General features: G+C 38.2%; 1 protein-coding gene across 5 annotated transcripts in view; it reads left to right on the top strand.

Moving 5' to 3' along the window:
- Positions 1 to 6,695: 6,695 nt before the first annotated feature.
- LOC139969548 (lipase maturation factor 2-like) overlaps positions 6,696 to 25,578 on the top strand; it is a 308,807-nt gene continuing 289,924 nt past the window's right edge. Inside the window, exons 1-13 of one of the 5 annotated variants that reach the window (XM_071974634.1) lie at positions 6,712 to 7,021; positions 9,497 to 9,750; positions 10,924 to 11,175; positions 13,789 to 13,941; positions 14,931 to 15,060; positions 15,243 to 15,365; positions 16,835 to 16,940; positions 18,827 to 18,926; positions 19,571 to 19,756; positions 21,443 to 21,497; positions 22,281 to 22,394; positions 24,096 to 24,186; positions 24,661 to 24,772. In XM_071974634.1, coding sequence (XP_071830735.1) covers positions 6,901 to 7,021; positions 9,497 to 9,750; positions 10,924 to 11,175; positions 13,789 to 13,941; positions 14,931 to 15,060; positions 15,243 to 15,365; positions 16,835 to 16,940; positions 18,827 to 18,926; positions 19,571 to 19,756; positions 21,443 to 21,497; positions 22,281 to 22,394; positions 24,096 to 24,186; positions 24,661 to 24,772 — 1,797 coding nt within the window. In that variant the 5' untranslated portion in view covers positions 6,712 to 6,900. Of the gene's footprint in view, positions 7,022 to 7,114; positions 7,534 to 9,496; positions 9,751 to 10,923; positions 11,176 to 13,788; positions 13,942 to 14,930; positions 15,061 to 15,242; positions 15,366 to 16,834; positions 16,941 to 18,826; positions 18,927 to 19,570; positions 19,757 to 21,442; positions 21,498 to 22,280; positions 22,395 to 24,095; positions 24,187 to 24,660; positions 24,773 to 25,578 lie in introns of those variants that run through there. The other 4 variants (XM_071974639.1, XM_071974636.1, XM_071974638.1 and 1 more) reach the window with 4 other exon arrangements.

The following is a 25,578-nucleotide window of genomic DNA, read 5'->3' as shown; positions in this document are numbered from 1 at the left end:
CGAAATGACCATGCTGGTTGGGCGAAATGACTATGATGGTTGGGCGAAATGACCATGCTGGTTGGGCGAAATGACCAGGCTGGTTGAGCGTAATGACCAGGCTGGTTGGGCGACATGGTTGTTGGGCGAAGTGACTAGAAAGCTTTTAACAGTACCATAAATGCATACTGGTTTCCAACAGATGTGTTTATTGTACCGTTATTACGCAAAGGTTACCGGTCTATACTTGTGTGTAAAAGCGTTAGCTTGTAAACACGATAACTGAAAACAAGTATATGGTGAATGAACTTCATATTTGGTATACAGATGCATCACAATGAGTAAAAGAATCATAATGACTTGATAGAGGTCAAAGTTCCAGTGACATAGGTCAAAGTCTGAAAACTTTGTAAACACGATAACTTAAGAAATGAAGCTTTGATGTACTTTATTCTTAGTATCTTTTAAAATTGGCGAAGGACAAAGGTCATTTACATTGAATGTAGAAAAAAAAATGTAGAAAAAAATGTAGACAAAAATTAATTTAAATTTGTCATCACGGAAAAAGACGCGGATGAGAAATTTGAAAATTCTGTTATAATTTGTGGGTATGTATTATGTAGATATTTGTTTATTGTCGCAATAGGTTGTTTTTATATTTATGTGGTATGAGGAGTCATCTCTAAACTTACCAACATGTTACATCAATCTTAAAGTCCCAATGTGTGTTTGCCAAATTTTAACTTCGACCCTTCAAACTTACTGCCCTAAAAGCTCAGTGAAAATTAACCGTACTTTGCAATTTTCATATTTATAAGGATCAATTTTATTGAGTTATCTGTCGATAAACATTTTAAGCAGAACATATCATGCGCATGGACGTAGCAAGGGGGGAGCAGGGGGAGCGACCGCTACCCCCCTTTCAGTGTCGATTTTTTTTTAAACTGTCGTTTTTTAGCATGGTATTTTGTCAGTGCTCTTTTGATATTGAATACTCGTCAGCTCCGTTAACTTGATTGTAATCGTAGTAACATTCACGCCTACTGATTCAACTACTTACTTAGTTTGGCAGATGCAATTAGCTAAATTTAGCTTATAGCCAATTACAAGCCTACAGTTGGCCACTGCGTAATAAAATACATATTGCCTACCTAACCGCACTCTATGGAATGTCACGAACTGTATGCACAACAACGTCGACAACGTTCGTTCAATGAGTCTTCCTAAGTTGTTGCACGAACAGCATATTATGAAGCTAAGCTAGCAATCGTACGTGATACGCACTTCCTATAAATAATTATTACACTGCTAATACACTGCGATAATGATATTTGTTTTTAGGCCACTGCATATCTGGCTGTATTACAAAATATGAAAGTTTATATTGTCCATCAGTTAAGTTCGTCAAATGTATTCAAGTCAAGACATTGGACAATAAACAAGAATCATCCTACTGGAAAACTTGTAAAAGAGCACTATGTTTGTCTTTCTGATATATTATGTAAAAGAACATGTAAAAGAATTTAAACAGGAAACAAAATCTGCTGATAATGATATCATATGATCAGGGCGTAACCAGTATGTAGCACGATAATTCATTCAACACTCTACCCGCAGAAAAAGACTATAGGATCCGATCTTGCCAGTTTTGTAACATGTAGTTAAGAACCCGTTTACGCAGATAACATTTCAGTTGAGAAAATACTTGAGAAATTTGCATCAGATGGCAATCGTCGGATAGCTCTCGCCTTCTCTTATTAGGCTAACTTAAACATTTACTAGCTATACAGTTGTATCAAAGACATTTCTGGACTATCTTTGTATCTACAAGTATCAGAAGTTGAAAAGTAAGACTACTCTGTACATGTACCTTCAAGGGTGGCGGAACCGGGGGGCACAGGGGGCAAGTGCCCCCACTTTTCCTCAGGTTAAAAATGTGCCCTTTTTCTGCATATAACTTGTACTCTTGATCACCTTATTAGGTCAGCGATATTTCAGTAAGAGATCTAATCCTAATTTAGAACTATCAGGGGCGTAGCCAGTATGTAGCACTGTAGGCCCGGGCCTACACTTATTTTGGCCAAGTTATCTTTTTTATTAAAACACCCATAATTCAAATCCATAAGCTTGCTGGACGAGTTTAAGAGTCTAGACAGGAAAACTATTGAAATGAACGTAGCAAGATTATGGCTAAATTAGGTGACCTATTCTTCTGTCATCTAGGCTGTCATTCATATCGCGTGCCGTTTCATTCAATACTCTACCCGCCGAAAAAGACTAGGATACGATCTTGTCAGTTTTTTAACATCTACTTAAGAACTCATTTACGCAGATAAAATTTCAGTTGAGAACATTCCACAGTCAAATAAGCCTATCGTTGATTAACAGACTTTATATGTAAAGAGCTGCAGCACTTTGTTGCCTGTTGTTGTCGCGATCGGCGTTCCAAGTTCCAAAACAGCCTTTTCGATAAACATTTACTAGCTACAGTTGTATCAAAGACAATTACTGGCTATGGTTGTATCAAAGACATTTCTGGCCTATCTTTGTATCTACAAGTATCAGAAGTTGAAAAGTAAGACTACTAAGACGGGGGGGGGGGGGGGGGCGTTGATGGAGTGATGTGTATACGCAAATAAGGTAATACAATAAGATTATAAAGGGTGCTAAATATCAGGCTGCATCAGTCCAATCGAATTTCTGCAAAGTGCCCTTTGACGTCGGTGCCCCCCCCCCCCAGATTAAAAGTGCTTCCGACGCCCTTGTGTACCTTGCTAATTTTAATACATTATGTATTATTGAATTACGTACTATTTTAACTCGTTTGTGTTTCGGGTTTAAAAGTGATATTGAATGAGGTGTCTCAAGTTAGCAAGAGGCCAGGGAAGCAGAATGAACATTCGGGAAGGGCCGTTTCAGGCCATCTGGGGGGGTGTGTAAAACCAAAAATTTTCTTGTGCGCTCCGCGCCAAGCGATGGTGGCGCTCCGCTCATATAGTCGTGCCTACAATTTTGAAAATCCATATCAATCGCAAAAAGTGCTCCCCCCTTTCAAATTCCTGGCTACGTCGCTGATCATGCTCCTGTTAAAACTCTCTGTTTTGTCTACGACCGTTAGGCCTGTCTGTTAGACTGTGTTAGGGAGGTCCAAACCCACCTGGTCAGGGTGTAATTTATTCAAACTTCAGAGTATTCAACCTAGAGACACAAGAAAAAAAAAACGGCTTTCAAGGAATTCGGTGGCGCTAGTTTAAACAGGGTGTTTTTTAATATGAAATAATTATATGGCCCCTAAAGGCATCCGTAGATTTGCTTTAAGGAGAATCGTGCGTCATCAGGCCACGTATTCAGTGGACGGTGGCTGCAAGCATGCCGGTTGCAGAGATGTCACCACCTCTGGCCAAAGGCAAGGATTCACGCACGCCACCTAGTACGCTTCTGGTCGGTTTGACCGACCCTCTGCGCATCCTCCCGGGTTCTTTTGTGACAACAAGGGAGACATGGCACGGGATCCTAGGCCACAAAAAGCACCATACCTACAGCCAAAGGTATTATCGCCAGAGGCCTGTCTTGAACCCTAGCCACGATTTACACGACCGACGAGGAATGAGTCTTTCGTCACCCTCTTAACAGCATCGGCCACCACATCAGCTAGTGATTTATATGGTTGAATTAATATATCAAGACTTCAGCGTCGGCTCCTGAAACAGAAAAGAAAATTTTAATCGTGTATAACCAACCATTGATGGAGTCGAACTCAGTTCATCAGGTTACCAGTCCACTGCTCTACCATCTGAGCCATTAGACGAGTTAACTTTATACGAACTTAAATTGGTGTTGTTGGTTGGATACAATCTATTGGTAACAGTGAATGACACTGCCTTCAACGAAATCTCTATTAATCCTGTTTTTCTCTCATTAGAACAACGGATCTGAACATCTTTATTAACAAGAAGCCAAGGCCTGTCTCTGTTTGCATTGCAGCAAGCAGCAAGAATGTCGCTTCCTTTCAAGACGTAAATGTACAATAGGCTTATGCCCCGATATACCGATGACTTCGAAGCAAGCAGTAAAAGAAAAACGGATTCCGTGAAATCTTCTTATTCACAAAAGGTTGCTTAAGATTATGCTCGCAGGAGAGGTCTATATTCTTTGCAGACGATCATGAACTGGGATTAAGCCTGAAATTTCAACAAGCAATACTTATTCACATTTCAAGACCTGTGTGAAGGAGGAAGGGACAATACTTATTAAGTCAAACATGTTAACTATATATATGTGACTAACCTTATTAAGGGATCTGAATGGTTGGAAATAGCACAGTAATTTGAAACCCGAAACATAATTCATAGGGTTTTGAGTTTATGCAAGTAGATTTGGGAAACACGGGGATCGGGAATTCGTCAACTACAAGGCTTTGTTTTTTAGATTATATTAGAACCATCTTTATAAATATCAAATTTTGATCTATTATCAGCCAACGTTGTTTACAATTGTTGCATTTATTTTAAAGACTGAATCGTAATGAGGAAGGGACGGTGACGAGGGCGGGGTTTGGATGTTTTTATAGGTGCAAAACAAGTCAACACTATATATGATGCATGGTCGACTCTATCAGCAGCTAAAATCTCTATAAAGGATAAGTTATACTAGGAGGCAATAGCATCGCTTTCAAGGTAGTAGCTACTCTCCCCTCACCGCCGCCCTCCTTAGGGGCGGATGCAGGATTTTTGACGGGGGGGGGGGTCTGACTGGATCATCCGGGCCCGAACGTAAGACTATCTAAGCGGAGCGCCACCATCGGTTGGCGCGTAGCATACAAGAATTTTTTTTGGCTTTACAAACCCCCCAGATGGCCGGAAATGGCACTTCTCGAGTATTCTAAGCTGCATGTACCTAGCCTGAAAATATGGATCTCATGTCTGCAATTTATCAATTGATGAGAAGAAAACAATATGAAATATGGTAATACATATCAGATTAGTTGAGATGATACAAAAATCATATTGCCTTTAGCCCCCAATCCGCCTCCCGTTTCGTCACCACTGTTTGATGCAGGGCCGGATCCAGGATTCTGGAAGGGTGAGGGGTTTGGCCTCCAGTGATCCTAGGGTCTAAGGGGAGTGGGTTTCCCTCTATCCATTGTGAAATTCTTGGATATTTATACAGGGACCCCCCTTCAATTAAGCCATGCAAAGAACCTACAAAAACTCACTCGAAATGTATCTGCATCAGTATGAGTTAGCTAGTTTTATTGATGATCTGTTCATGGTAGATTGGAGAGAACAAACGCCGTGGGTGTTTAATTTAATTATTTTTTCTCTCTCTTTTTTCCCCCTTTTTTTCTCTCTTTTTTTGTGGCCAAGAGCAGGGGGTCCGGACCCCCTGGACCCCCCTCTGAATCCGCGCCTGCTCCTTCTCATTTCATTTGCCGATACGTTACTGAACCATGCCAATTGTATCTCAGATAAGATCTCTATAACAAAGAAATAAACGAACGGAATGAAAATTAAGTTTCCTCCTCCTATTGATTTGAAAAGAGGTATTTGCGTCACCTCTCATAGCGTGTGGGTTTGAAATAATTGACATAATTCATCCAGAACTCTGCTTTCAAGGGCGGCGGAAGCACTTTTAATCTGGGGGCACCAACGTCGAAGGGCACTTTGCAGAAATTCGATTGGACCAATATTTAGTACCCTTTACAACTCTTATTGTATCATCTTATTTGCGTATACACATCACTCCATCAACCCCCCCCCCCCCCAAGGAAACCATGCATACTAGCTGCAATATCTAATGTGCAAATTGGGAAACAAGGAACAAGTTTTCTTTCGAGACAAAATGAGGTGAAATCATTATAAAGTCCAAGTCCCTGCACACGCGATCGATACATGCACGAAAGCATATGAAATATGTCAAAATACGAAAGGATGGGGTAGGTTAAGGGATATTAAAACTATACTCATTATTCATAGTAGGCTATAAATGGCTTCTGCTTATTACAAAGTCACAATGTAATATAGCAAGGCATTTTTGGAAATGCATTAGGATTTTGTTGGCAAATTGAATATGCATAATGGCACTCACCAGAATGTTAGAAGCCTTGTGGTAGTAAATATAGGTGTAGAAGGCGGGGGGGGGGGGGGGGCAACCCCAAAATTTTGTGAAAATTCGGGCAATATGCTGAGAATTTTTCGGGCACCTACTGAAAGAAAAATAATTTGCTATGTGTTTTTCAATGGTTAAACTGATATTATTATGATCATTGTTATTGTAACGACTTTCCGAATAATTCTAACCAATATGGAAGGGTAATAACACGGCAAATGATTGTATGTTATTGGCATGCTTAATAATAACTATGCATGCCTATTTGATATGCAAATTAACGTGTTGAACGCGCGCGGAGCGCGCGACAAATTTTGGTAATATTTTTCGGGCAAGTCGTTACAGCCCCCAAAATCAAATTGGGCTCCTACGCCTATGGTAGTAAACATTTAAAACTTCCCGAAATATTTCATTCGACGTGGGTTTCGCTTTGTAAACTCTTTTTTATTTAGAAATTTGTATGTAGAAAAAGGGCACATTTTTAACCTGAGGAAAAGTGGGGGGGCACGTTCCCCCTGTGCCCCCCCGGTTCCGCCGCCCTTGCCCTCTACACTTCTGACTAAATCATAGAGACGCCTCTCCTTACTATACCACCAGTTCAACTGGCGTTCCATAGAGTTTCCGTCCTTGAGTTTCTGCTGCTGACCTGGTAAATCCGAAACTTTGGCATAGCCTAGGCCTATGTTTTTCGACGGGATACTTATTCAACACGTGTACAACAAGTAGAACCTGTATGATGACTACTGTTGCTTATGATTAGGGTACGCTGCAATACTGTGGACTCAGCGTTTAACGTATATACTTTCCAGTCAAATGCAGCTCATGATGAAAGCTAAAATGAATCCGGCAATGTCAGCCTCACGAAATATATTCTTATGGTGTATGTCTAGCATATACTTGTTCGCATTTGCTTCCCTGTACGTCCAGATACCAGGTGGGTAGCATATGGTTCTCAAAAATTTCACTAGTATTAGTAATAGTACTCGTACTACCACTAGGCCTACTACTTACTAGCAAGTACAGTAGCATTGTAGCAATTGGCATAAGCCTATCACGGATGTTAACGCAACTGCACTAATGTAATGCTCAATATAAGGTTACCAAAGTGTCAAACCTTGCGTTAGTATTGGACTAGAGACGCACCCAACGTATGCCAATCAGTTTCGCCTTAGGTCTAATTTTGTTTGATAGAATTAGTTAAATGTGATGACATGTTATGGGTTTCCAACATTGTGTCACAAATGTAGCCAGGCTTTAGGCTAGTACTAGTAGTGGTACATGCCTACTGTAGGGCCTAGGCTAATAAGACCACAACTCGAAGACAAACTTAAACCTAACGTTTAAGACAGCCTACACTACAACTTGCAAGGATGGGGATGCCTTTTAGCTAACACTAGATGATAAAAGGCCATTGCCTAAATGCAGCACTCTACCATGGATATCAATGTAAGTGGAGGTCAAAGAAAATAGGAGTAGGCCTAAACATCAAATTTCAAACCTTGAATTTAGTTTCACACAAGAACTTTGTTGAAGTGTGACATTTTCAGAAGAGACACCTTGGATGGATCTTGCACTTGGTCAGTGTTGGAAAACCTTGTTCAATTTCCCGCGAACACACTTCCGATTTCCCGCCAGTGTTCGCGCAGCGAACACGCCGAGCACGCGTAGCGTGCGAGCATAAAGGCGTGGGGTCCAGGGGGGTCAAGGGGTGGAACCCCTTGTGGGGGTCCAGGGGGCAAAGACCCCGGAAAATTTTGGTATTTTTACGTGTCTGGTGATAAAAAATTCGCAGTTGAGGATGCAGAATACTGACAACATTTTTGAATTTAAATTGTCACGAAGCTGTTGAAAATTTTCAAATGACAAGTTAGAGTAGCTATATTACGTTATAAAATGAAAAGAGATTTAATCTGTCTTACAATCTTTAAAAAGTTTAACTTACACAACTTACGATATTATGAAACAAACAGCGTTCGGCAAAGCCCCGTTTATAGACTGCCTAACAATGAATAGCACACACAATACATACCTCAGTTTACAACTGCAGTTCGGTTTACCCCTATATACTACTTAAATACACGGTAGGATACTGTACATGTGCTGCGAATTTTCCCAGGTACAGTACCTTACCAAATAACTGCGTGCTCATCCCCTGTCTAACCTAACACCTGTTTGTTAACATTTTTGGCACCTTTCCAAGAAATGTTTCATGGAGTATTCCCCATGATACACAAGGCACAGTTCATACACGCAGCACAAGATATCAAGCTATGGCCATCTTTATGAAAGTAAACCTTGTAATAAACTATATTTAAGGCCACACGGCATGATTAACTAATGCTTAACATTATTTCCATGTTCTTGTAGAAAACGTCAAGTTCGCAAAATACAATTAGTTGTGTTTTTGTAGTTACGTGAGATCCGTAACAGACGAGGTGGTTAGGCTATTTGCTATACACTTAACTATGGTAGGACATTATTTTTTCTGTATTTTTGGAAATTCTAGAAAGTACTTTCTTTTCCCCCCGCTTAACACCAGATGTGGTCTTACGGTTTATTCATAAATGGGGTGTACTAGAGCCTTGTATACATGACATTAGTTGCATTTAGCACGATATGCCAGTTTCGCGTGAATTTTTCGGAAGTGTTTTGCTGGATCTTTCGTAAAATTTGAAAAGTGTACCAACTTACTTTTCGTACACAATTGGTAATTTCTGTACTGATTTTCAGAGTTTTTTTTACGATCTCCAATCGATACATTTCCTTTGATCATGTACTTGAACAGCTATTACCAAGTCGAATATTCGACCCGGTATTGTCTGGTCGGAGAGTTCAACATGATGGACAGGGATTGTAAAGATTTCGATCGAACATGCATTGACTGGATTATCTGCGCCGCCACTGTCGGCTCGATATAAAGTACACTTGTGCCGCGAATCAGGAAGTTTTCACAAAAGGATAACAGCGTTCAATTTTAAGCCATTCATATCGCCGGATACATCGGGGGGGGGGGGACAAAAGTAGGATTACGTTCGTGGTTTATGATTCGACTGATCGTAAGTTGTGTTGTTATTTCGCGTAGTAGACAAAATAAACACAGGAATTGATACGCGATTTTTGCCAATAATTTAATTTTCAGTTCATATCATAGTTTCGTTTAAACGTTCATCAGGTTTTATTAAACGTTTAAACGATGTTTCGTTCGTTTACACGTTTAAATGTGTAAACGGCACAGCACTAAAATATATGCCAGAAATCCATGGTCACTCCTGACTCATATTTTTACATGAATTCACATATTACAATTTGAAAATGTTCAGCAATTTTCACCATGGTAATATCACCAAGTCTTGCATGCTTGTTATACCATTTTAATATCCATGTGGACGATATTTTCTTCCTATTTCAGGTCTGTATGGTGTTGATGGAATCCTGCCCGCCAGACTTGTCCTCAATCGGGGTCATCACACACCCCTCAAGAAGTTCCAGGACCTTCCCACTCTCCTTTGGTTCCTACAGGATTATGGAATTGAAGCATCTGCTGGAATGGAACTGATATGCATCCTAGGAATTGCTGCATCGTTGGTTTGCTTGTTGTCTCCGAGGATGAGGGACAGCATGACCTTTGCCCTTCTATGGTTTTTGTACCTATCTGTTTATCAAGTGAGTGTACTAGGCAGAAGTTGACCCTGTAGGGCAGGGGTGGGAAATCTACGGCCCACGGGCCACATGCGCCCCGCCAGTGATTTTTTTTGCGGCCCATGAGATGTCTCAGGAAAAAGAAGAACAATCAATCTATTTTACATCATCACAACAAACAAGCTAGCTGCTTAGAATTTATCGGCACTAATGATGCTTTCAGGTAGGCCTGTTATCATCATCAATTATCAACTGTAAAGTACTGTATTGACATTATGTTTTTGTAAATACAGATTAAGTCCACACACCTATTGCTATATTCATTCAAAAAGGTTGCCCACCCTTGCTGTATGAGGTGCTGAAGTAATTTACCGGTAAATTCGCTGTTTTTCATTCCAAAATTTAGAACAAGAAAAAACATTTCAGTTTCTGGAAGTTTCACCAGTCTTTCCATAACAGCTACTAATTTATTATTGAGTCCCTGCTCCAACAATTCATTCATATGCCAACCCTTTTATGGCTAACCATACAAGCTCTATACACTTTTCTAAGACTAGGAAGGAAACGAAAGTCTGACTCTGACCATAGTTGTATCGATGGCAAATGTAATATTTATATGCAGAACTGCTATGTAAGTTGCTGCAGTAAAGGAGAAATAAATAATGCTAATTAATTGTCATGTACAATTTATCCAAACAGCTAAGAAAATGATATTCTAGTTGGGAAGAGATATCATCAAGTAACGACAGTATTAAATGTTTTTTTGTAGTCGTTACTTAAGACTTGAACAAGTCTAAAGATCATATCATTAAACCAGAGGTACAGTACTAAAACTTTACTTGACGTAGATTTCTTCATTTTCTACAATGTTTACTACTGTAGGGAGTTAGTTTCTTTTTCACACAGATATCTACAGACTATTTAATGATAGTAGGTTTGTTTTGTCTTCATAAGTTAATTTACTGACTACAGTGTGTTATGCTTTTTGCAGTCGACCAAGTTGCCATTACTGACATACTGTATTCTGGGGACGAAAGAGGCTTTTGTAGAAGTTTCAATAAGCAAAATGGTGAGCCTTGACTGGTTACCAACAGGTAAAGCAAACCCCCCAAATTTTTTTTTTCATTGTAATTCATTTTGTATTGCAAAATCTGCTGAATTCATTATAAATTTATAAACAAATCTTTTATATGTCAGGTTGGACAGACCTTTCTCTGGTTTCAATGGGATAGTCTTCTGTTAGAGACAGGATTCCTAACCATGTTGGTTGCCCCTCTCCAATTACTCAAATGGAAGAGTCGAGAAGAACGTCAGCACGACACAATAACATTCTGGCTGATCAGGTGGCTCCTCTTCCGATTAATGTTTGCGTCCGGTGTTGTGAAACTGACGTCCGGCTGCCCTACCTGGTGGGGACTGACAGCTCTGAATTACCATTATGAAAGCCAGGTACGTCAATCTCCTTGTACTGGAGAAATAATGTTATTTAAGCAAACCTTCCATATTTGGTCTGTTTTATAGTCTTCTCGTGTTTTTAGATTTTTGTGTTCTTATTTTACATACTGTTTAATTTTCGTTTATGTGTTTTCTAGACTTTTTATTCCTTTGATTTCTCTGTCTTTTGATAGTTTGTTTGTTTTAGGTTTTGTAAAGCGCCTAGAGGCCTTTTGGTATTTGGCGCTATATTAAGAACATATTTATTATTATTATTATTATATTGTCATGAACATCTGATCAAACTGATATATCTGGAACGGTATATTTTATTTACATTGTATACAGATGTTGTATATTTGCTGAATGTCACTATTTTTTCACCCTAGCACCATTGAAAACTACTCATTTTAAGTTTCACCTTGTGTGAATTCTATCCATAGTTTTTTTTGGGGGTTTGATGAATAATCAATAAAGAAATGATTCCGACTGGACTTCAACAACTTTGGAACATTAAAGAGATTCCAGATCTTATATATTAAAAATAGAAATTGAACTATTAAAGGTGGACAAGAAACACCCATTGATAGTTGAATGTTTTGTTTTTTTACTTCGTATGAAGTAAGACTGAAGGAAGCCTGATATTATTTTAAAAGTTTATATATTTTGGTGGAAACAAAGTGAATTGTACAAATGAACCATATTGAAAATGTTACCAGTAAATGGTTACACATCCCAAACCGTATCATCCCTTATAAATAAATCAAGAAATTGGTATAATTTCTTGTTGGTTCTCTAAAGCAGTCAAGCATACTGTATTCATTGTAACATCAAATATTAAACAGACACTAACTGTATTTAATAACAGCCAAGTTGGCATGATTCATTACAGTACATGACATTACATTTCATTACCATACATTAAATAACAGTACATTACAGTAACATTACAATCTTCTCTGCCCATAGCAAATAACACCCTAGCCCCCTGTTTATTTGCCCAAAACGGGAGATTGAATATCTACCCGAGTTGGTAATGCTAGCCATACTGAATGCTCCTCTGCACAAATTCATAATTAAGCACACAGTGTATTATATCAGTGGTCAATCCAAACTTGTCTTCACACAGGAAAGTAGTACTGGCCAATAGAGCACTTGTGTTTACAATCCTATGGTGACTGGTCAATTAATAAGGTGCGCTCAAGGATAAATTCTATTGGCAGTATTTGAGGTACTTTATGCTATCAAGTAACAAATTATTAATGCTTGAGTGAATTTGGGGAGAACTGTTTTACTATTTAGCAGGCTTGACCATCATGAATTCACATCGCAGTACTTTACAGTAGATTACACTAATATGCAGTGCATTACAGTACTTTAAGTACATTACAGTACTTAAAAGTCAATTACAGTACAGAACATGACAGTTCATTACAGTACAATACATTACAGAACATTATAGTACTTTAAAGTACATTACAGTACAGAACATGACAGTTCATAACAGTACATTATAATACAGTACAGAACATTACAGTTCATTACAGTACATTACATACAGTAACAGTACTTTAAAGTACATTACTGTACAGTACAGAACATGACAGTTCATAACAGTACATTATAATACAGTACAGTGCATTACAGTTCATTACAGTACATTACAGTACTTTAAAGTACATTACTGTACAGTACAGAATATGACAGTTCATAACAGTACATTATAATACAGTACAGTGCATTACAGTTCATTACAGTACAGTACATGACAGTACTTTAAAGTACATTACAGTACTTTAAAGTACATTACTGTACAGTACAGAATATGACAGTTCATAACAGTACATTATAATACAGTACAGTGCATTACAGTTCATTACAGTACAGTACATTACAGTACATTACAGTACTTTAAAGTACATTACTGTACAGTACAGAATATGACAGTTCATAACAGTACATTATAATACAGTACAGAACATTACAGTTCATTACACTACATTACTTTAAAGTATATTACAGTACTTTCAAATATACTACAGTACATTACAGTAGTTTAAAATGCATTACTGTACATTACAGAACAAAATAGCTCCAATATATTTCTCTGAGTAACTATAGTTTTACTCACCATCAGCCAACCTTTGTTCAAGCAACATGTTTCTCCTTCGGGAACAGAGATCCAGAGACTCATGGGGTGATAGGTCTCAGGGTGATAGGTGTCAGGTTGCTGCCCCTTGTCATTGGAATGCACTACCACCTCAACTGAAGTTGTGCACCAGCATTTTGACTTTCCAAGAACTCCTTAACACTCATCTCATGCGTGAAGCTTTAATTGATTTAGATTTAATTTAAGTTTCTCTGTTTCTTTACCATACTTGTTGTTTTCCCTATTTTGCGCCTTGAGCACCCAGCACGGCGGATATGTGTGCATTATAAATTATTATTATTATTATAATAATAATAATAATTATTATTATTATTATTATTATTATTATTATTATTATTATTATTATAATTATTATAATAATTATTATTATTATTATTATTATTATTATTATTATTATTATTATTACAGAGCATTCCATTGACTCTTCTTTCTTTCTTTGTTTGTTTTCCTATGTTCAGTGTATCAGTACTCCTCTAGCATGGTACGCCCATCAGCTGCCAGAGTGGTTTCAGAAGCTCAGCGTGGTCGGGACCTACCTCATTGAAATTCCCGTCCCATTTCTTTTCTTTTCACCGATCAGGAATTTGAAAATGTTTGCATTTTGGTTACAGGCAAGTCTTTTTAATTTAATGGCATTGTTAATTGCCACTGATTGTTTTCTTCGTTAAAATAATTTATCAATTACACAGTATGTACTTAACATTAAGATAACATAGAAGCTGGAAAGTATATGTTTTTGGATTTGATGACGCAGTTATTTTCAAGGGACAAAAGTCAAATTAATACTGTAGAATATGTGGTTATAACTTTCTCTATGTGGAAGTAGCCATGTTTGTTAGCAATTAATCAAGTGTGGGACCATAAATTCAGAAATTTAAGTCACAGTTGACATATAAATAATCTGGAAATGTGGGAATTACAACAGACTGCCGCTAGGGTGTCGTTACTATATTACTTACAATGAAGGCGGCAAATGATACTAACAGCCAAAATATATTTTGAAACAGCCAAATAAGTTCACATTTATTAAATATATGGACAATTTCTCACTTACTCAATTGCTCATTTAATCACTCATTAAATCATTTACTCAATTTCTCATTTTAACAGTTTCTCATTTACTGTTTTGTCCATAGTCATGTAGAGCAAAGAGAATGCGTATCCCTCCCCCATACTCCCCCTCCCCCTCCACCTCCCCTTCCCCCCAAAAACCCTGTGTCATCTTGTTTTGGTCAATTGCTTACATTTGTTACGTTATCATCATTGAATTGTCATCCGTTTCAAGGATCAAGGGAACCATATCATAAATATATATATTTTAAACAAGTTACACTTCCATCTTGTTAGGCCAGTTTCTTTAATACGTTATCATCACCGAAATTCCCACCTGTTGCAACTGTGAAGTAAGGTAGAGAAGGGTTGGTGGGTAAGGTGTGGGGGGGGAGGGGAGGGGAGGGGATGAAGGAGTGGCAGATTGGGAGGTTGAGGTTAGGAGGTTGGTTTCACATCTCTCTTAATTCTTAGCGTTTAAACTCTTATCTTGTCATTCTATTTAGTCCACTGCTGATTGACCTCTGTGAGTTTATTTCCCTCTTTGCAGGTAATTTTTCAAATAGCGATCATTCTGACAGGGAATTACAACTTTTTTAATCTCTTGACTATTACTCTATGCATCTCTCTGCTCGACGACGAGGACCTCGGATACAGCACACAGGGGAAGCGTCTCCAAGGTAATTGTTACCATGGTGCTGTTTTTGCTTTGTAATATATCCTAGAGGTATAATGAACTTTAAAGAGAATGTTCCTTTTCCCAATGCCATGCAACTTTGCAATTTTACATATAACTTTGACAGTAAATAAATCTATTGCATACTGTATATAATTTGTATTTTAACAATTTTGTGCGTTTCAGGTCTCCAGAAGCTGGTTGTAAGATTAACTTCTTTGCTTGTCTATGGACTTTTAATATACTGGACTGTTCATTACTTCAACCTGAGCATCAACTGGCCTCAATCTAGAGTGGACTCCCAAATCAGTGAGTAGTCCACATAGTAGGGAAAGCATAAAGCCGCAACAAGATGTTATGATTTTCAGAAAGATATTGGCACCCCTTAAAATGGTGTCGATCCCCACTTTGTAATACCAGTGCGCTTCAGGTCTCCAGAAGCTGGTTGTAAGATTAACTTCTTTGCTTGTCTATGGACTTTTAATATACTGGACCATTCATTACTTCAACCTGAGCATCAACTGGCCTCAATCTAGAGTGGACTCCCAAATCAGTGAGTAGTCCACATACTGTAGTAGGGATCGCATAAAGCCGCAACAGATGTTATGATTTTCAGAAAGATGCTGGCACCCCTTAAAATGGTCTCGATCCCCACTTTGTAATACCAGGGATGTACCTGACACCTTGCAGCAGCAACCAACATGAATGTGCACTTCACCCACACATATTACTTTACATCATACAGATATACTTAAGGACATGGACATGTCCTTATGGACATATCCTTGAGGGCATTGTCATATCCTTGAGGACATGGACACATCCCACAGGACATGGTCATTTCCCACAGGCCATGGACATATCCATCAGACATGGACACACCACAGGATTTACATGTATCCATCATTACATGGACATATCCTTGAGGACATGGACATATCCTTGAGTATATGAAGATATCCTTAAGGACATGGACACATCTCACAGAACATGGTCATATCCCACAGGCCATGGACATATCCATCAGACATGGACACACCACATAGGATGTACATGTATCCATCAATACATGAACACATCCTTGAGGGCATAGACATATCATTGAGTACCTGTACATGAAGATATCCTTAAGGACATGGACACATCCCACAGGACATGGTCATATCCCACAGGCCATGGACATATCCATGAGACATGGACACACCACATAGGATATACATGTATCCATCAATACATGAACACATCCTTGAGGGCATAGACATATCCTTGAGTACCTGTACATGAAGATATCCTTAAGGACATGGACACATCTCACAGGACATGGTCATATACCACAGGCCATGGACATATCCATGAGACATGGACACACCACATAGGATATACATGTATCCATCAATATATGTACATATCCTTGAGGACATGGACATATCCTTGAGTACATGAAAATATCCTTAAGGACATGGACACATCCCACAGGACATGGTCATATCCCACAGGCCATGGACATATCCATGAACATGGACACACCACATAGGATATACATGTATCCATCATTACATGGACATATTCTTCAGGCACTCATTTTCTTACTGTGTTTTGATGCATGACAGTGTAATTTGTTCTTTTCATTTGTACTGCTTTCTTAGATTTTTGTTTCATTTATTTTGTGCAATGTACTATTCAGAAACTATATATATATATATGACAGAATGATTTAAATGTTGCTGTACCCTTCTATTTGAATCATCAAGTTTTTTTTTCTTTATCAAATCTTTTAGATTTCAGTGTAGAAGAGTTTCAATCCTTTGTCCACGGGAGTGTTGTAGTAGGGATGTGGATAGGAAGTATCTCATTGGCCTGCGTAATACTTGCTGCAATATGGAGGTAAGGTTCGTAAAGTTTATATCCACTGTAGGACCTGTGTGTCCACAATATCTATCAAATTAGACTGTTGTTTGCAAACTGAGGAAGGTAGAAGTCCTGTTTCAATAGAGATACACTACTTACAGTGTGCTCTTCTTGCTGGCAGTTGTGTCGGCAGTGGCATTCTTAATTTTGCCCTCGAATAAACCGAACAGAAATTACTCTGTTACAATTTGTTGTTTTAATAAGAACTGTGTTTGGTTTTAAATTTAGCACAATTCTGGTGGCAGGATTATACGCTTATCATTAAATGAAAGATTAGGTACAGTATTAACTGAAAACAAATCTGCTCCTGTCACCAAAGCTGTCATAATAATTAAAAGACAACTTTAGCCAGAAATTTAGTTTTGATGTATCAATTTTCAAGAAGAAAGTGGAATTTGAATTCTGGGTTTTTTTATAAAGCATTTCTTGTTTTCAAGATATTCAGCATTAAAATATAGTAGCTCTCTGGAATGGTCCTTTAAGGGTAAATTTCATGATGCTGTCAGCTGCTCATTGCAGGCCTAAATGTTGATATCAATCCATTGATATAAATCCTAATAACCCTACCAAAACATCTTCTTTTGACTTAATAACAACAGATCATCACCCTTGCATGACATTCATATAAAACCATTTGTCCATGAAAAGTTTGCAACGCATTGTAAAAGTGTTATCTGAGGCGGTTAATGTCTATGTTATCCCATTGAGTTTTGCCTTGCACATGCGGAACAGACCAATTGGTTTGTCAGCTAGACTCGGTAGTCCAGCCGTTTCAATTGATGAACTTAAGGTGTTGAAAGTTTCATTTCATAAAAAGTAAATGTGTTAAAGAAACACAACCTGGAACTGGAATGTTATCATGTTTTGAATGGGGTCGGGTCAGGGGCAGGGTTGTCACCAGACCATTTTTAGAGCCGGGTAATTTGTGACAGTGATCCGCGGGGTTAATTACAGTTAAGCTGCGTTTTGCACTGAATCGCGCTAACCTTTACCAAGTTACTTATTGGCGGTACTGTAGGCTAATTTGTGCCGGGCCGTAAGGCTGAAATTGACCTTGAGTACCGGGCAGAAATTTTGAGAGCTGGGTAGCACCGCCCGGCGCCGCCCGGCGTGGTGACAACCCTGGTCAGGGGTTTTGTTTCCTTTTCTCTTTTGTTTGTTTCTTGTTAAGAGACATATTTTTGTATATTTTCATTGTTAAGTACAGGGAGTGCTCTACTCTAAGGTTTTTTTTCAGAGCATTGCCTTTCACAACTCTTTGTATTTTTGTTACTTTATGTGCTTATTTTATTATAAATAAAGAGCTTGTGAGAATGTTGTGAGTAAACAATGTTGTGAGAAAACAAATAATGTTGTGAGAAAACAAATAAATACGTGAAATAAAATGTAATCCAACCATTCTGTTAAATAACAGAATGCACCCATGCATGATTCTGGTTGACATTAACAATTTTCATGATTCTTTAAGAATATACTACTATGTGGCTACTATATATAGGATTCTGTTTATTAACAAATATTTATGTATGTATTTGTATGTATGTATATATGTATTTTAGATCCTCCTGCAAGCAGGAACTTGCGAAGAAGCCTCATTGGCTTATCAAAGCCGCAAGCTGACCGAAGTCAGTCTCTTACATTCATATTTAACGTCCATGATTATGAATTGTTAATTGTCAACAACTGTGTAACTGGACGACATACATTAATCTTGGAGTAACTCGAACCGGGGACCTTATGATTGGAAGGCACCGGCGTTCACCACTGAGCTAACACTCCTGGTATTTGTTTCTATAAAGCATTTCAAGCTCTTATATGTTAACTGTCGGATAATATTGTAATGTTTCTTTTTGCCACCACAGGTCTTTAGTCTGTGTCCCAGGCGTCTTTGGTAAGGTGTGGTCTGTGCTACAAGTCATAATATTCACTCTGGTGGCAGTCTACATGTTTTGCATTAGTCTGGTGAGTGTACATGATGACCTTGCAACTGTTATTCGCATTCGTTTGTAAGTTTGCTTCAATCAGACAACGATATATATCATATTCTCATGTAATTAGTTTAGTTTAGAGACCCAAGGAGCAGGAAGCCTTACAGTAGCTTATTTGAGACGTGTTAGATCGTGGATGAGTACCGGCTTATGTAAAGCCTTCTTTTTCGGTAAGTGTTCAGAGGTTAAAGAGACAGGGGTGTGAATTCGCTCCCATTCCTGCTCCCGGGGCCGCCATTTAACGTCCCCAACCGATGGACAAGAGTGTACATGCCCCAGCATCTGACCACTTTCTCAAATACTGAGGTAGGCAAAGGCACCCAATTCAACATCACTGCAGTGCAGCCATGACGAACAAAGTTGTTTCGATATCAAGTGAAGAACAGAAACAAACCCCTTTTCCCAAGATCACAAATCAGAAATACCAAAACCACGGAAGCACATGGCAAGGTGTGAACAAATCAACTCTTCCAAACTCACCAGTCTGTTTGCAGGAGAGATTAAGTTTCAGTAAAGTTGAGGTCAAGAGAGCTGAAAAATGCAACCTATGGTTAATGGACTAATTCTCGTCATGAGTGCCACTAAAGTTTTCTTTACCTTCTGTTTTCTCCATGACAGCCGTCTTTGACTCAAGTGGACAGAGATGCATACCAAAATTTAGCACCGATCGTCCACGAATGGCATGGAAAGTCAGATTTTCTTCAGCTAAGTCATTCCTACGGGCTCTTCCGCAGAATGACAGGCGTTGGAGGAAGACCGGAGGTGGTCATAGAGGGCAGTAACAATCTCACGGCTGGTTGGAAGGTAATGGAATCGTTTCAGAAACTAGAAATTGTGGTTACACAAGTTATAACACCAAGGCTTGCAGTTTGGTTTTTCATCTTTGCTCTGGTTGTACACTAATTTGTAATAACATAAGGTTAGAAGGTCTTAAGTTTCAAGGTACACTGTCTTATATCAACGCAAAGCCTTCTCACACGAGTTGTACAACATCAACCCAAGGTAATTGTTTACTTGTCACACCCACACACCTAACTTTACACAATTTCAACAGTAGCTCCTGGGGCACTACAATGCGCCACATCAACGTTTCCACTGGGGGGTTTCCCCCAGGGTGCAGTCACAAACCAGCACGCGCAACTATATTTACAAGTTACCCTGCAGCTCCCAAGTTATACGCCTGGGCCACAGAGAGAGGTAAAGTGCCTCGTGGAAGGAAACATCGTAATGATCTGGCCAGGACTTGAACTTGCAATCATCAGACTGCTTGTCCAGTGCCTCAGCCATTGGACCACGATTCCTCCTTTAAATACAGTATACAATATATGTATTCAGTGATAACACACTGAAGGGCAACGCTCAGTGATGTGTGCATAGACATTACTTAATTTATTTCAGCTTTTAGGCTTATGCTCTTCATGGTTTGACTTACTGAGCACTTACGGAATCTGCTTTTGCCAAATTTCGTAGTCAAAGACTTCACATGCAAGAAAAGTCCAGAATCCATTTGCATGAGCTTACTGGCCTCATGCTATAGTCAGTTTGACCTCCCAGGTCAAAAGTTCCGTTGATATGGAATATTAGAAAAATTTCATTGCACAGGGCATGACCCCTGGGTGAGTTTGAATTCACCTTTTCCCCGACAGAGGATGTTAAGTCCTTCCTAAGCTGAGTTCTAAAATCACTGGAAGGTACTGTCAAATCACAGCTTTTTTTTTCCATAATCCACCTGTTACTCAAGGTGAGGCTTTATCTCACATTATTTGGTCCTTCAATGTAGTTCACATTCTGGTCCATATTTTATATAGTGACGTTGCTCCACACACATGTACCATTACAGGGATGTGTCCACGCTGGGCTGCACTGGGCGGCCCTGCCCAGCACTATAAATTACCGCCCAACACTGTCTTAAAAATCGTGAATCCAGCCCAGCACTATTTTCATCTAAAATCCCGACATTCCTAACAATATGTTCAACATAAATTGGGCCTAGCCTATGCCAAACTCATACAGACTAATAATACATCAGTTACACATGCGAGAAACATTACTCACGGCTCTCAATCGGTCCCTTGTAAAATCTCTTTTGAAATAAACTCATAACTTTTACCAGGTACGTAATATATTTCACTAAAAAAAAAATTAAAAAATGTAAATTGTTAGCAAAACTAGTATTTGTGTATGTGCTTAAAATGCTACTCAAGTGCCAGCATTGGGCATCTGAGCACCTTCAACAATCAACACCCCCTCCCCCTTAGACCCCTCCCACAGGATGGCGATCAGTATACCCGGCACTCAGGAAATCCTGGGCACATCCCTGCACATGTACATTATAGTGTCGAATGTTCAACTTAGCTCCATGAACCGGCATATCAGAACGGTGGGATATAAACACTCAGCCTTTCAGAGATGACAAAACACATATGGCTATTAAAGTATTTGTTTTTGTAAATAATTTTTTTCTTTGGTCATTTTTTGGTATAATTTCAGCCATATGAATTTAAATACAAGCCAGGTGACATCTCTGCTGTTCCTGCAGTTGTTGGTAAGTATTCAGAATCACAGAAAATGTTTCTTTTTTGCTGTCCTGTTAAGTTTGGGGATCAAACCTCTGATGTTATTTTAGTTGTTTTTTAATTTGGGAATTCAATGGAATCAGTTATTGCCTTTATTACATTCCATCTCTTTTCATGAAAACATTATGACAGGTTGGTCAAATCAACAGAGGAATGCCAGACGACAATCTCAGATTTTTCTGATACTCATATGATGTGTTCCCTGATGTCCCAAAAGGAGGAAACCTGACACACTGCTTAATTGGAAGATTGGCACTAGGTCTCTCACAATATGCATATATTAAAACACGATTTAGTCTGTATACATGAGAAAAAGTACCCTCCCCCCAATGTACATGAAAATCAATAGCTGTTGAGAAGATGCTGAATATAATGTTGTTAAACCTAGGTGCGACCATATCCTAGCCACCAAAAATGTTTCTTATTGACTTATTTTTGCTTGTTTCTTCCTTTTGAGACATCTAGGCATAAACACTGCATATCAATAGTAACATCCGAATCTTGCTCATTTGGTATGGATTGAACCACAGATATTATGAATAGTTTGACCAACCGAAATTTATTTTAAATAATAGTCATTTAAGGTGTATACAATAGTGTGAAAATACGCTTCAAGACTTTTTAAAATAAATTACCACATTGCTGTTCCTGAAGGGTTTGAACTAGCATGTGTTCATGTTTAAATTTTCAAAAAAGATCATTCTTTTATTAAATGATTCGTAAAATTTGTAAAATTAAATTTATAACTTCAGCTCCTCATCAACCACGTCTTGATTGGCAGATGTGGTTCGCAGCTCTCGGTTCGTCCCGACAAAATCCTTGGTTCATCAGCCTGATCTATCGATTATTAACCAATCAAGAGGAAGGTAATTGATTCACTTTAGTACTGATTTTATTATTTTACAATATTACAGTTTGCTAAAGGAAGCATCTTCTTTGGGCTTGCCTCCTCATCCCCTCATCTGAGTTTTTCCAAACCTTAGACCTCCCAGCAAGACATTTAACCAAAAACTTTATTTAGAAAAGCGGCTCTTTATTTTTCGAAATACTCTTTAAAGCCTTTAAAAACCTTTATTTTTATTTTAAGTTAAAAATTTTTTTTTTAAAGATTTACAGAGCTATAACAAGGTGGAAACTCTTGCTGATTATAACAAGGTGGAAACTCTTGCTGAATTTCCAACGAACCATGTTTGCTACGAAGGGGGATTTCCCTGTGTTGTCTGTTATATATTCAAGAACATATACTGTACCTTTAAATATATCTGTGCCAAGCTAATTACATAATAAAAAGTTCTATATATACTATTCGAAATAATACACATTCCGTTGTATGGTAACTCTGACCTGATGAAAACTACAGGAGACAGGCTCTCAACTAAAAAATTTGTGCCTGTGTACATCCTTTGATACCCACGCCTTGGAACCTCCGGTAATATTCAGTTACCTTTTCCGAGATCGAAAATTGTTGAAATTGTTGATATAAAGCAAACAACAGAGTTTTCCTGATACAAATGGGCACTTCAAAATGAAAAGAAAAGTCAAACACTGCTGTACTCGTTACATTTATATTTTGTTTCATACCTCTCCACTGTTTCTTCTGTATTTTCTGTTTTTGGTTTCTATAGTTGAATTTCTGCAGGGTGAATTCCCACAAGGACTTTCCGTGAATTTCCCTCAAAACCTGTTCCGATGATTGAGAAGTTTTTATTCCAATCTGCTAGCAAATAGCTTTGAAAACTTGATAACAATTGATAATTGTGGCTTTAATTCGTATGTAGAAATGAGAAAAAGTGTGATAGTATTGTTGGCGTCCTATGATGGCATTACTTCCATCCAGGTGCAAACCAGTTGCTATAAAATTTCATATTCAGTTTATGTACAGGTACGTGAAAGGAAGAAATGCACCATCTTTTGCACACCTTGCAGGAATCACATATTACACACGCTAGATTAGGCCTTCAAAAGCTTTTCACCCTGTAACACTGCATTGGAGACAAGTGTATACACTTCCACTTCAAGAAGATACAAATCCCTCTTAGGTAATTTACCAAGAATGGGGAGCTGCTGAGGGGGCTGCAGCATCCTGCAGCCAGGATGCATAGGATGTAATCTTATGTGATCTTAAGTTTCCCAAATTGGGCATTGTAGGTGTGCCAGGATACTCTCCAAACTTTCCCCCCCTTCCCTTAATCCTCTTTTTGTCCCTCCACTGTTTATCTCCCACCTCTCCTCTTCCCCAGTTGGTTTCTTTCTTTCTTCTCTCCATTCCTTGTCTACTAATCCCCTTACATTTATCTCTTTGTGTTCACCATGCTCAATTAACCTTTCTGTATTCTGTGCGTGTTTTTGTCCCTTCTGTTACTGTTACTTGTCATTTAGCCTCTGAAGAAGATCCTGCTAGGATCGAAACGTCAGGCCAACTTACTTTTACACACTCTCGAAACTTGTTAGATATTGATTTGGCCTTGCCTGCAGAAGACTTTGCATCAGCTGGTCTGCTTTCTTGTTGACACTCTTGTTGTGCCTTAATAAGCTTTCGTCTGATTATCTTTTCCATTTGGTTGCAGTTCTCGATCTTATCGACCATAATCCATTCCCAAAGTCTCCACCAAAGTTCATCCGAGCAAAGCTATACCATTATCATTTCACTTCTTGGAGGTAAGCGATCTTTTTTCTTTCTTTTTTTTTCTCCAGAAAACACATATATTTTTCTTTCTTCAATCTTAGATGGTAAAGTTGCTATTATAGATTGAACATGTAAACTGTTCTATTCAATGTCCACTGCAGATTTTTTAAAATGGAAACCATGGCAACAATCATTTTACTCTTCAAGGTTTAAGTCAGTACTCGTTTTCTACCTATGAATTTACTGTCGACGAGACACACTTGCAAAATATTCTAAATGCTGAAACTAATCGAAAAGTTTGAAGATGATTTATAGTCTTGTAAAACCTAAGACGATGGTTGGCTTTGCATCTTCTTGTAACTTAGTCAAGAACAGATTATGGAAATTCATAGGAAATGTCCTCTTTTTTTGTGATAATAACAAGCTTTTAGAGTGATTGTTTAGCTGATTTGATTTACTTTTCAAACAAATATTAAATCACAATCTTCCCTTAATTTTTTCTTCAGCAAAAATTCAAAGAACTGGTGGAGAAGAAAAGAAGTGGAAACATACCTTAGCCCTGTGACCAAAGAAAGTCAAGCTATAACATCGTTTGTTCAAAGTTCCGGACTAAAATATGTGAGTAAAATACCTCCAAGTGCGCTCCAATCTACGGTCATGAACAAAGGAGCAGGTTTTTAATCGATGGAATATTTCCCAATCGTTTAAGTTGAAAATGTCTACGTCTTTTAGGTCAAAACCGTTGACTTCAATGCCTAATATCTCGCTTGACTTTTCGGTAGATAAAATGGATGCTATAGATACAGTTACGGAAGCTAGAATTAGAAGATAAAATTAACAATTGGAAGAGTCTCATAGAGTTATCCGTGAGCTGAAGACAAAAGAAGGTTTAGTGTCGTCAGGGTTATGCCTCCATTTAAACAATAACTCGAAAGACAAAATGGTTTTGATTCTTTGTTAATTAGTGTCATCAGAGATGTTTTAATGATATTGCAATTGAAAAGAGTGTTGCCATGAAATGGAAAATGATCTTAGTTAGCTCTGTAAATTGCTTATATATGCGCCTTTGAGATTTGACACATACACACACATATACACAAAATCAATAAATGAAAATAAATCGAATGGAATGGAAATTGAATTGTAAGTAAATTGAATGGAAACGAGAAGTTTGATGATTTTCATTAGGCCAACCAAATATATAAATTTAATTGTTCAATTTTGTTGAGTGCTACTTTTGTTGGGTGTTACTTTGCAGGAATTTTGTCAACCAGGAGAGTATTGTTCAAACTATCATTTTATTTGATCCAAGGAAATGATTCATTTATATTTTATATTAAATGAAAATGTTGAAATAATTTATTAGCTCTCTAGTTGTTTTGTGACGTAGGCAGGGGTTGAAATAAGGATTTGTGGACCAGGAG

The sequence above is a fragment of the Apostichopus japonicus genome, chromosome 7, assembly GCF_037975245.1.
Source record: "Apostichopus japonicus isolate 1M-3 chromosome 7, ASM3797524v1, whole genome shotgun sequence".
Lineage (NCBI taxonomy): Eukaryota > Metazoa > Echinodermata > Holothuroidea > Aspidochirotida > Stichopodidae > Apostichopus > Apostichopus japonicus.
Note: the sequence above shows the minus strand (reverse complement) of the source record. Positions and strands in the feature narration are given on the sequence as shown.